The sequence below is a fragment of the Nannospalax galili genome, unplaced genomic scaffold, assembly GCF_000622305.1.
Source record: "Nannospalax galili isolate Female #2095 unplaced genomic scaffold, S.galili_v1.0 scaffold1296, whole genome shotgun sequence".
NCBI lineage: Eukaryota > Metazoa > Chordata > Mammalia > Rodentia > Spalacidae > Nannospalax > Nannospalax galili.
The window spans coordinates 743,022-756,408 of NW_008338720.1; the positions used below are offsets into that span (position 1 = coordinate 743,022).

The 13,387-nt window shown below is 36.4% G+C and overlaps 1 protein-coding gene across 3 annotated transcripts in view; it reads right to left on the reverse strand.

Annotated features, from left to right (window-relative positions):
* Vps13a (vacuolar protein sorting 13 homolog A) overlaps positions 1 to 13,387 on the reverse strand; it is a 242,970-nt gene that overhangs the window by 91,845 nt on the left and 137,738 nt on the right. For all 3 annotated transcript variants that reach the window (XM_008833348.3, XM_008833350.3, XM_017798222.2), the window contains exons 47-50: positions 5,107 to 5,389; positions 1,842 to 2,237; positions 1,310 to 1,414; positions 1,059 to 1,205 (exon numbers count right to left, since the gene is read on the reverse strand). In XM_008833348.3, coding sequence (XP_008831570.1) covers positions 1,059 to 1,205; positions 1,310 to 1,414; positions 1,842 to 2,237; positions 5,107 to 5,389 — 931 coding nt within the window. The remainder of the gene's footprint in view (positions 1 to 1,058; positions 1,206 to 1,309; positions 1,415 to 1,841; positions 2,238 to 5,106; positions 5,390 to 13,387) is intronic.

Genomic DNA, 13,387 nt, shown 5'->3' on the forward strand with positions numbered 1-13,387 from the left:
TATCAGAGAAGAAACACCTCCTCCAAGGAAATGACCGAAGCATAGCACAGTTTTTAACAAACAATGGAAGCAAAGACAGTGGGGGTAAATCTCTAACATACTGGGAAAAAAAAATCAACGTAAAATTGGCCTAAAAATTAGCATAAAATATAATGATTAAAAACTTCTCTGCAACACCCTAGACCAACATAATTTCTTACTTTATTCTCAATATGCATCTTCATATTTATAGATAAGTGTACCTTTCACCCCGCATCAAGGAAGCTTCTTTTTGAAATAGAGGGAGCTTATTAGAGAGTTCCAGAATTGTTCAAATGTAGAGAATAATAAGTGTCTGTGAGATGCTTAACCCTAAGTGACACATCTTCACTGCAACTTCTACACTTAGGATGAGTGCATCTTTCCACTCTCACCAGAGAACAGTTTCCTTATGTAACAGATGGTGATTAACACAGGAACCCACAACCAGCCAATGAGGCTGCAGGGTGCTCATCCTTAAATAGGACATCTATTTCAGGGAGATCCTGTCTCAAAACAAAGCAAAGCAAAGCAAACGCAAAAGCAGAACAAAACAAAACAAAACCAAAAAACTTCTATGGACAAACTAATACCATTTACTTAAAAACCAGTCTTAAAGGAAATTCTAAAGCTTCAAGAAGGATGGTTTTATGTACAAGAAGTAATCATGAACAGAAATAGTATTTCTCTCATAGTCTTACCATGTAGAATAAGAATTCTTCAAAACTGGAAAATTTATCAACCTGTCTGTCATTTAGAACACCTATCCAGATGTCTGATTGCTAATGATGACAAAGAATCAAAATTTCATTCTTAAATGACTTCTACCTTATCCTAAGAAAGCAAAGTTTGGCTTAACTAAGCACATAAAGGCATATAATAGCTTCCTGGAAAACTAAGCAATTTCCTATTCTTTGATACTTTTTTAACTTCTAAAATAATGGGGTTCACTATGACATTTTCATACCTGTACATTGTACATACATCATGTATATTGATCACAGAAATACAAAATACATTTTTGAAATTCATTTACATACCTCCTCTAGGTCAAGAGAGAGCCATTTATCATTTCCTTCTTCTGCCACTGATATATGGTATTTGCTTTTGTTTTTAATTATATAAAAAGGGGTAAATGTCACAATTCTAGTAATATTAAAACTGCTGAGGTTTATAGTGACACCAACCTAAGAAAAAAATGACAACTATTTGAAAACTATTATCATAATATGCTTTAAAAATTTAAGTATTCAACAGACACATCTTAAAAGTTTCTTGAACATAAACTCACTTGATATTCCATTTTTAGGCCTTTGCATTTAATAGCTCCATGACTACCAACAGTATCAATTGAAAACTGATCAGATAACTCACTATCAGTTACCATAAGCTGAACCTAAGGGAAAAAAAAATGAAATGTTACAATTCAGGTACCAGATATGTGTGCGTAGTGCTAAAGGCTTTGCACATGTGCTTTTCCATTGAGCTATGTTCCAAGCCATGAGCTTTCTTAATATTAAATTCTTAATGTACTGTTTTTGTCCTGATTTTTTTTTTTTTTTTGAGACAAGGATTCTTGTTTAGCTCACGTTAGACAGAACTCATGTAGCATATACAGGCTTCAAATTGAACTCTTCCTGCCTCCTGAAGGCCTGGATTACAGGCATGTGACACCATACCAAAGCACACTAATCTTTTTAGCCTCAAATATTTAACAAATATTATTTCACCTAAACTTTTTAACATTTTACTGTTTAGATCCCTGAAAACTGAAAGAGAATGATAATGACCAAAGAAGGGAAAAGTTAAAAAAAATTAGATACCTTATTATTATTAAAAAAGTGATTTGGCTGAAAAGAAAAGAGAACTGGCTTTTTATAATTAGGTGGATGCTTTCGATGAATTCCATCTGCTTTGTACTGTAGCATTCGCCCAGTTTTATTGACCATCCAATATGGACTATGAAATGCCACAATAGTCTGACCGGTATTGTAAGTCATATGAATAGCAATATCTAAATCAGTCTTTTCCATCTCTGTAATACAGGTAAAGCTGATGAAATTAATGTCTTGTTGATTAGATTTTATATGATATTCACTTTTCCAATCATGATTAAGATAGTCAAGCAATTTTAAATGTAGCTTGGCGTTATCCATCTGCACATTACAAATCTGGGATGAATGTCCTTCATTTAGAGTAAACACTGTATTTTCAATGCCCTGTAATAAAATAAAACACAAATAACAAACAAATGAAAAACTTTAACATGACTCTGAAAAAGGCACCGCTAAGCTGTATTTAATCACTCCAAATACTATACAAAATATTTTTTAATATTTATTTTTATTTTATGTGTATGAGTGCATTGCCTGCATGCGTATATGTGCACCCATATTGTACAATGCCTGAAGAGGTCAGAAGAGGGCTTCAGATCCTCTGGAGTTATAGACAGTTGTTAGCCACCATGTGGGTGCTGGAACTTGAACCTGGGGTCCTCTGCAAGAGCATCCAGTGTGCTTAACTACTGAGCCCCATAAAATAGTTTTCAAATACCTGCTAGAGCAAAATATGAGACTTATTCAAGCTGTAACTCTGCTACCAGGGTTTGATTTAGATTTGAATATTTGAAATTGTAAAATGTTCTAAATAACCTACTTCAAAGGACTATTGTGAAGATTAATATAATGTGAAACCTCACAAAATTTATAAACATCACGCCATTATTAGTAAAACTAAAGTAGCTTTATCTTCTCTACTACTTGTAGTTTTGGAAACTACAAAATAAAAATGTGGAAAAAATGCTGATAATCCAAAAAAAAGAGAAAACCATACTGTCTGCCACTTTTAATTCTTTTTTTTTAAAAAAATATTTTTTTATTTTTATTTTATGCGTATGAGTGTATTGCCTGCGTATATGAGAGTGCACCCGTGTCGTGCAATGCCGCGGAGGTCAGAAGAGGGCTTTGGGTTCCCCTGGAACTGGAGTTAAGGATGGTTTGTAGTTGCCATATGGGTGCTGGGAATCGAACCCGGGTCCTCTGCAAGAGCAGTCAGTGCTTTTAACTGCTGTGTCATCTCCCCAGCCCCCACTTTTTATTCTTTAACAGTCCCTTCACCCATTTCTAGTTGTTATTATTTACTGTATCTCCCCAAGTCATTAATTTCTCTCCACTCACATTTCCACTGCCTCAGCTCTTAACTCCACGACCGCTCAGCTGCACAGTCAAAGCCACATTATCCCATATAGTTCATTCTCCATATCATGGCTAAAACATCTAAATCCTGATCATGTCCTTTGAAAACTGGCAGACAGAATGAAATCCCTTAAGTTTAAAATTAAAAGTGCTATGAGAATACATAAACAGTGCATCTGTATATTCTCACTAGTTTTCTACTACCTTTTCCTATTGTTATAGGAATTTCTTCACTAAAGTTTTAAGCTAGTTAAAAGAACAATGTCAGCTGGGTCCGGTGGTGCTCACCTATAGTCCCAGCACTTGGGAGGCAGAGGCAGACGATCTCTGTGAGTTCAAGGCCAGCCTGGTCTACATAGTGAGTTCCAGGACAGCTGGGGCTACAGGGAGATTCTGCTTCAAAAAGACAGAAAAAAAAAAATAAATAATGTCAACTGCTGATTCTACAAACAATGAAGGCAGTGTTGGCTAGAATGGCTAATAAATGGCAACCATGTACCTCATCAGGCGTGCTACTAAACCTTTTAAATACTTCATTAATTTGATTTTCCCCATAAACTAATCATGAAAGTTTTATTACTAATTACATTTAATAAAAAAGGAAAAATACTTTTTTTTTTTTTTAAAAAAAAAGCACAGTCTGCTTAAAAGCGTAGTTAATAAGTGGCAGAACTAGGATACAATCTCGTCTTGACAGCCAAGTAGAAACTATTGATCATTGTGATAAACTGTCACCCACTTGTAAAAACATAATTTCTTACACCACAGATATGTTAACTTCTCCTACACAAAAAAATAGACCACAAAAGTATAAATACATAGTAATTCACAAAGTTAAATAAATCTACAATTAATAGACTAGACTGAAACCTAACTTATTATACTTGATAAGCACAGAAAATAAGAATATTTACAAAAATCTTAAGATAGAGGCTGGAGAGATAGCTAAGTGGTTAAGAGCACTGATTACTCTTGCAGAAGACCCAGCTTCGAATTTCAGCACCCACATGGTGGCTAACAATTGTCCGTAACTTCAGTTCCACAGGATCCGACACCCTCATCTGTCCTCTTCAGGCACTGCATGACATGGGTGCACTTACATACATATAGGCAATACACTCATACACATAAAATAAAAATCTTAAGATAGAAAAGAGGAAGTCATAATTAATCTGAAACAAAGAGTACTTAATAGAGAAAGCATGTTTATAGGGAACACATCCTTTTAGAGAAATATCTCTAAAATAATATGTAAACAAGTGAACTTTATTTGTGTATGTGTAGTACTTGAATGTTAATTCAATACCAATGCCCAAACTTGTTTTCAAAATTAAGTATTTTAAACATATATGAACTACACATGAATCAGAAAGGACTGAAAAATATCTTGTAAAATAAATGCTATCTTCAGATAATAGATTATATCTACTTAATACAATTTTATGTACAATATGTACTTTTGGAAATTATTTTTTTAGATGGCATAGGATGTCTGTACATAATTACATACAAGACAGCAGATAGTCTAAAGTAGATTAATGAAAAGTATTTTCTTTTAAATTATCTTTTCTTATATTTATCCATTTATCTATCTAATCTATTTATTTAGAGTGTGTGTGTGTTTGCACATACATACTACAATGTGCTTTAGAGGTCAGAGAACAACTTTTGCCAATCAGTTCTCTCCTCTACCATGTGAGTTAATGGGGATTCAGCTCAGGTAGTCAAGCTTTGTGGCGAGTGCCTTTACCCACTGAGCCATCTCACTGGCCCTAAATTACCTTTTCAAATATGATTTAAAAATTTCCATTTGAAAAATACCTATATTATTATTGAGCAGGGCTATATACAAAGGCAAAGACAAGAAAACATGCAAAAAAAAAATCCCAAATACCTCTATATAATAAGCAATTTTGTAAGGAAGAAGATTTCGAATTAGGATAGGCGGCCACAAGTGCATCATGTATGGTAGGTCCCAACCATCTTCTGAATACACTGACACAGAAGTTAAATTATCTTTTTCTGGGACAATATTAATAATAAATGATTTCTTAGAAAGGTTTATAGATCTACATTTCTTCTTCAGAAGCATTCCATCATTTTTTACAATTTCTTCAAAGTCAATTCCTTCAGACATTTGATAGTCCTCATCTTCTGGTTTCAAAAAAAGAAATGATCTACAAAAAAATTAAACAATACAGTCTGAAAGCTTAATAACAATGAAATTATCTCCTTCTATAATGCTACAAAAAGTTTTACATTTTTCACATACATTTTAGAGCTGGGTGAGATAAACAGGTATCTCAATTTTCTAGAAGTTCACCAAGTTATTTAGATTTTAAGAGATTATTTTTATTACAAACTTATTTTAAAAGTACATTTAAAAGAACTATCTTAATGGAAAATATAAAACACATCAATCACATATGCAAAGTAAACCATACTCAACCATCTGCTATATAGTCTATTAAAACAAGTTGGCTTTCCTGGATATGTGTTTTATGTGTTTTGTTTTGTTTTTTTCTTTTAAATTTTGTAGACAATGTCTTCTTATGGAGCACTGGCTGGCCAGGAACGCACTGTGCAGACTAGGCTGGCCTTGAACTTAGAGATCTGCCAGCGTTTGTCTCCCAGGTGCTAGAATTAAACTCATGTACTTCCATGCCTGACCTTTGACTATGTGGTCTTAATAAGAAGTAAATGTCATAACTAAGATCATGAAATTAAAACATACATATTTCTACTGGAAAAATAATCACCAGCTTTTCAAAGTTAGCAAAAAGTTTTCATAGGATATTTAAAGTGAAATGTGGGGCACAGAGGCAGAGAAGGGGGTAAAAGAAACTGCAATAAAAATCTGTGGTTATCATACTTTTTTCATTACATTTGAATATCACATTCTTTGTTTACATTCCAATAATATTTTTGAGTAATAACTCTGTGTGTGTGTGTATGTGTGTGTGTGTGTGTGTGTGTGTGTGTGTGTGTGTTCCAGAGGGTATCATCAAATCAGGCATCTTCCTTTATTGCTTTCCATCTTGTTTATTCAGACAGGGCAGATCACTGCACCTGGAGCTCCGATTTGGCTAGAATGGCTACGCCACAAATCCAAGGGCAATCTCTCTCTGCCTCCACACTGCTAAGATTACAGGTGTGCCACCAAATGCAGCATTTACATGAGTTCTAGGAACTCATGTCCTTAGCACTTTACCACAACTGAGCTATCTCACCAGCCCTAAATGTAATAATTTATTTATTTTTATTTTACATGTATGAATGTGATATCTGCATGTGTATAAGTGTATCAGTGTTGTGCAGTGCCTGTGGAGGAGAAAAGAGAGCATCAGATCCCCTGAAACTGGACTTACAGATGGTGGTTAGCCACCATGTTGGTGCTGGGATTCAAACCCAGGTCTTCCGTAAGAACGGTGAGTGCTTTAAACATTGAATCATCTTACCCGCCCTGTGAAATAATTTTTAAACATAAGCTACACCTAAGAATCATCACTTAAAAAACATCCTTATATATATGTATTTTAAAATATTTTATTTATTATTATTTTTATGTGTATAAGTGTACTGCATGCATGTAGTATGTGAGTGCACCTGTGTCATGCAATGCCAGTGAGGACAGAAGAGGGCTTCGGATTTCCCTGGAACTGGAGTTACGAACAGTTCATAGCTGTCACGTGGGTGCCGGGAATCAAACAGGGGTCCTCCACAAGAGCAATCTTAAATGCTGAGCCATCTCTCCAGTCCCATATGTATGTATTTTTACTTTTTATTTTATTTTTATGTTTATGTATGAATGTTATGCCTGCATGTATATAAGTACCCCTGGTCATTTAACTCCCACAGAGGAAAAAAGAGGATGTTGGATGTTATGGAACTGGAGTTACAGATGGTTGTTAACAGTGATGTGGGTGTTGGGATCCAAACCCGAGTCTTCTGCAAGAACACCCAGTAACTGCTGAGTCAACTCTCTAGCCTCATGAACGTATCTTTTAATTAGCTAACTAACTAATCATTCTGTCACAGTGTTGAGGATTGACTCCAAGTCTGCATAGTTCTCATGCAAGTACTACTGTACTACCAAACTATGCTGAAGCCACTAGACGTATTTTTTATTCATAAAATTAATGAATTTAGCTATCCCTTAAAAATGAACTGTCAAAATAATCTGTATCCTTGTTTTCTAATCTCTACCTCTAAAAGTTTAAGTATCTCCTGTATGTTTCTATAATTCTATGTGATGCTACCATACACTGGCTGAATTGGACACAGAGTCCTCCACACCTACTTCTCTACTGTCCTTTTTCCTGGCTTTCAGCTGCTAGCACTCTGGTTTTCAAAATAATAGTAAAGTAGTCTCTGACCAACAAAGAAAACTATTTGTCAAATCAGTCTCATATTTAGCCTATTCTATATTTTTGTATAATTTTTATTCTACTTTATTTTATGACTTCTAATAGACATACAAACATTAATTTTCCTCAAATTAAACTAAGGCCAACAAACCCATCCCATTTTAAAAAAACACTACTACTGATCAGTGTAGCAGCTCTGATCTCAGCAGACTGCCACAGAGTGCTGAGTTCGGGCCTCCCTCTGGCAGAGGGCCTGAGAACGCAGGGTACTGCCTGAGAGTGCCCAGAACCTGCCTCCACATGGTGAAGGAAGCCTGAGTGTACCTGACTGGAACCTGAATTGGGCTTCTGTGGGTACTCCTGAACAGCTGGTCTGAAGACATCAGTTCCCTATATATTAAACCTGAGAGAACCTGAACCCTGTAACAACCAGATTTATGTAACCAATAAAGAAAGCATCTAGGCACCCAGACAATACAAACAGAAGCATAGTTCAACTTAAATCTCATATCAGAATCATAAACAAAAGAAATTCACATGCCAAAATTACAACGAAAGAATAAAAAAATGAAAAGCCAAAACATTTATGTCCCCACCAAACTCCACCAATCCTGCAGAAGAATTCTACAAGGAGAACCCCCTAGAGATAACCCAGGACACTGAATTTGAAAGAACAATCATAAACACAATCAGGGGATTCAACGAATTTAAAGAACACAAGTACAAAAAAATCAAAGAACTAAAAGAAGATAGGGATAAACTTATGAATGAATTAACAAAAGACACAGAAACATTGAAAAAACTCAGAAATGAAGAAGTGCAAAACTCAGTAAGCCAACTTGAAACAACAGGGGAAAGCCTCACCACTAGAATGAATGAAATAGAAAACAGAATTATCAAAACTGGAGGATAAAGTTGAAGAATTGGGCCACTCAAGCAAAGATTATGGAAAAATTTTAAAAACACAGGAATGGAATATGCAAGAGATGTGAGACACCATGAAAAGACAAAAATGTACAGATCATATGAATAGAGGAAGGAGAAGAATTTCAGGTTAATGGTGTTGACCAGATCTTAAACAGGATTGCAGAAGAGAATTTCCTGAAATTAAGGAAAGACATCCCCATACAAATACAGAAAGTACATAGAACACTAAATAGGATCAGAAAAGAAACTCCCCATGACATATCATAGCAAAAAGAGTAAATGTACAGAACAAAGAGAGAATACTGAAAGCAGCCAAAGAAAACAAGTCACACACAAAGGAAAGCCCATCAGAATTACAGCTAACTTATCAATGTGAACTATGAAAGCCAGAAGAGCTGGACCAAGGTATTTCCACTTCTACATGACAATAGAAGCCAGCCCAGAATACTTTACCCAGCAAAAATGTCTATTATAGTTAAGGGGGAATAAAAAATCTTCTATGACACAAACAGCCTGAAAGAACACATGTCCACAAAAGCAGGCCTTCAAAGAACACTTGGAGCAATACAAAGAGCAGAGAAACAACTATACCCTGGGGCAACAAAAGAAAATAAATAAAAGGTATTAATTGAGGAAACACAAAACTAGAGAACACACACAGCAATCAAAATGATGACAACCAATACACAACTTTCAATAATGACCTTAAATATCAATGGACTGAAATCCTCACTCAAATGACACAGGCAAAATGAATGGATTAAGAAACAAAAATCCATGTCTTTGCTGGCTACAAGAAACCCATCTCACCTTCAAGGACAGGCACTGCCTTAAGATAAAAGGATGGAAAAGAATATTCCAAGCCTAAAAACAACACTACAGGACGTTAGGACACAGATTAACCCCAATTCAGTAATAGCAGGGGACTTCAATACCCCACTGTCTCCAATACACAGGTCAACTGGACAAAGAATAAACAGAGAGACGTCTGAATCAAATTATACCATATATCAAATGGACCTAACAGACATCTTTTGATTATTCCACCTAAGCACCAGAGAATATACTTTCTACTCAGCACTCCATGGAACTTTTGTAAAAAACTGACCACATACTGAGCCACAAAACAAACCTCAACAATGAGTGGGTCAAAAGAAATAAAAGAATTTCTGGAATTCAATGAAAAGGACAATACAACATAACACAGCCTCTGGGACACATTAAAAGCAGTCCTAAGAGGGAAATTTATAGCTCTAAGTGCCTACATTAAAAAATGAGAATGAGCCCAAATAAATGACCTAACACTGCAACTCAAGAGACTGGAAAGGAAAGAAAAAAATGAAACCCAAACCCAGCAGAAGAGAAGAAATAACAAAAATCAGAGCAGAAATTAATGAAATCGAAACAAAGAAAACAATACAAAGAATCAGTGAATCTAAGAGCTGGTTCTCTGAAAAGATAAACAAGATAGACAAACCCTTGGCCCAGTTACCCAAAAGAAAGAAAGAGCAAATCCAAATCAACAAAATCAGAGATGAAAGGGAAACATCACAACAGACACCAAAGAGATCCAGACTATTTTAAGGGAATATTTTAAAAATCCATACGCTACTGAATTTGAAAATCTAAAAAAATTGTATGGATATCTGAAATCATGGGAACCACCAAAGTTAAACCAGAAAGAGATCAACCGTTTAAACAGACCCATAACATATAAGGAAACTGAAACAGTAATACAAAGCCTTCCAACTACAAAAAGCCCAGGCCCAGATGGATTTACAGTAGAAGTCTACCACACATTTAAAGAAAACCTCCAACCAATACTACTTGAATTATTCAAAATGACAGAAACAGAGGGAGAACCCCCAAATTCCTTTTATGAAGCCAGCATCACTCTAATACCTAAACTGGGTAAAGACACAACCTAAAATGAAAACTATAGACCCATATCCTTAATGAATATAGATGCAAACATTCTTAACAAAATACTTGCAAACTGCGTACAGACACACATCAGAAAGGTCATTCACCACGATGAAGTAGGCTTTATCCCAGATATGCAGGAATGGTTCAATATACGCAAGTCAATAAACATCATTAATCATATAAATGGACTCAAAGACAAAAACCACACTGTCATCTTAATAGACACAGAAAAGGCTTTTGACAAAATTCAGCATGCATTTATATTCAAAGTCCTAGAGGGAAGTGGACTGGAGGGAACACACCTCAACATGATTAAAGCTATATACAACAAATCCACAGTCAATATCATTCTAAATGGAGAAAAACTAGAAGCATTCCCATTAATATCAGGTAACAAGAAAAGGATGTCCACTATCTCCACACCTTTTCAACACAGTACTTGAAACTCCTGCTAGAACAGTAAGACAGGAGAAGGAAATTAGAGTTCTAACTGGAAAAGAAGAGGTCAAACTATCATTTTTTGCAGAGGATATGATACTATACTTCAGAGATCTCAAAAGTTCCACCAGAAAACTCCTACAACTGATCAACACTTTCAGTATAGTTGTCCACTATCTCCACACCTTTTCAACACAGTACTTGAAACTCCTGCTAGAACAGTAAGACAGGAGAAGGAAATTAGAGTTCTAACTGGAAAAGAAGAGGTCAAACTATCATTTTTTGCAGAGGATATGATACTATACTTCAGAGATCTCAAAAGTTCCACCAGAAAACTCCTACAACTGATCAACACTTTCAGTATAGTGGCAGGTTATAAAATCAATCTACAAAAATCAGTAGCCTTTCTGTATGCCAATAGCAAGCAATTGGAGAAAGAATACAGGGAAATCCTCCCATTCACAATTGCTGCAAAAAATTAAAATATCTTGGAATAAACCTGATGAAAGATACCGAAGACCTGCAGACCCCAGATAGCCAAAGCAACCCTGAGCATAAAGAGCAATGCTGGGGTGAGGGGATTACTGTATCAGATCTCAAAGTATGCTACAGAGCTATAGTCATAAAAACAGCAAGGTACTGGCACAAAAATAGACACACAGATCAATGGAACATCACTGAAGATCCAAACCCAAGTACATGTAATTTCAGCCACCTGATTTTTGACAAAGGTACCAAGAACACACAATGGAGGAAAGACAGCATCTTCAACTAATGGTGCTGACAAAACTGGATCTTCACCTTTCACTGTCCTAGTTTGTTCTTCATTGCTGTGACAAAATACTCTGACCACTACCAACTTGGGGAGGAAAGGGTTTATTTAGCTTACATATCCCGGGTCACAGTTCATCCGGGAGCCCAAGGGAGGAACTCAGGGCAGGAACCTGGAGCACAGGCCATGGAAGAATGCTGATTACTGGCTTGCTCTCTTGGCCCCTGCTCAGCCTGCTTTCTTATGCAACACAGGCCCACCTGCCCAGGGGTGGCACCACCCACAGTGGGCTGGGCCCTCCCACATTACTCATCAAGAAGATGCCCCTCAGACATGGACACAGGCCAGTCCAATAGAGGCAATTCCCCAATTGAGGCTCCCTCAACCCAGGTGTGTCAAGTTGACACTAAAGCTATCCAGCACATTCACCTTGCACAAAAGTCCACTCCAAATGGATCAAAGACCTCAATGTGAAACTGGAAACCCTCAAACTATTAGAAGAAAGTATTAGCAGTACCTTACAAGATACAGGTGTAGGAAAGGTTTTTTCTAAATCAGACAGAAGTTGCTCAGGAATTAAGGTCAGCAATCAACAAGTGGGACCTCATTAAACTAAAAAGCTTCTGTACAGCAAAAGTAACAGTCAAAAAAGTGACAAGAAAACCCACAGAATTGGATAAAAATCTTCACCCATGACACATCTGACAGAGGTTTAACATCCAGAATATATAAATAACTCAAAATACAAAGAATTGGGAAACCAACTGACCCAATTAAAAGATGGGCTAAAGATCTAAACAGAGTTCTCAAAGGAAGAGATGGCTAAGAAACATCTTAAAGAGTGTTAACATTGTTAGTAATTTGGGAAATGCAAATTAAAACCACCTTAAGGTTACACCTTACCCAAGTCAGTCTGGCTAAGATCAAGGGGACCAATGACACCAAATGCTACACTCATTCACTGCTGGTGGGGTTGCAAACTCATGCAACCTCTATGGAAAACAGTGTGGAGAACTCATAAAAAACTAAAAATGAACCTATGATATGACCCGGTTAAACTGCTCCCTGGTATATACCGAAAGGACTCATCCTCTTGTAGAGACACTTGTACAACCATGTTTGTTTCTGTTCTTTTCACAACAGCTAAGAGATGGAAGCAACCTAAGTGCCCTTCAACTGTGGAGTGGTTAACAAAAATGTGGTATATTTACAAAATGGAGTTCTATTCAGCAGTAAAGAAAGATGAAATAATGAAATTTGCAGGTAACTGGATGGATCTAGAAACTGTTATACTAAGTGAAGTAACACAGACTCAGAAAAACAAATGACGTATGTTCTCCCTCATATGTCTCCTAGCACCAAATCCTTTTAAATTCCAGGTCTTTTCAATAAGATGATGCTGTACAGCAGTCCTTTCTGCATGAAATATCATCACTACTTCAGCTGAGCCTGATCTCTAAACATTATCACAATTGGGCTCACTGACGGCTGTGTTCATTCATTAAAGGAAGGCCAAGCAGGGTCACTGGACCCTCACCAGATTATCCAGCCACCCTCCCTTCCCAGCCAACTGTATGTAATTCGACCCTAATCACACATGGGCTCCTGGATTTGGGGAGGGCTAAAGTATACAATCTGGGGAAGGATAGGAAGAGAAGGCATGATCCATGCTGGGTAAAGGCTTTGCAGTGTGCACACCCTGAGGTCATATATATACTGCACATACCCTGAGGTCATACATACAC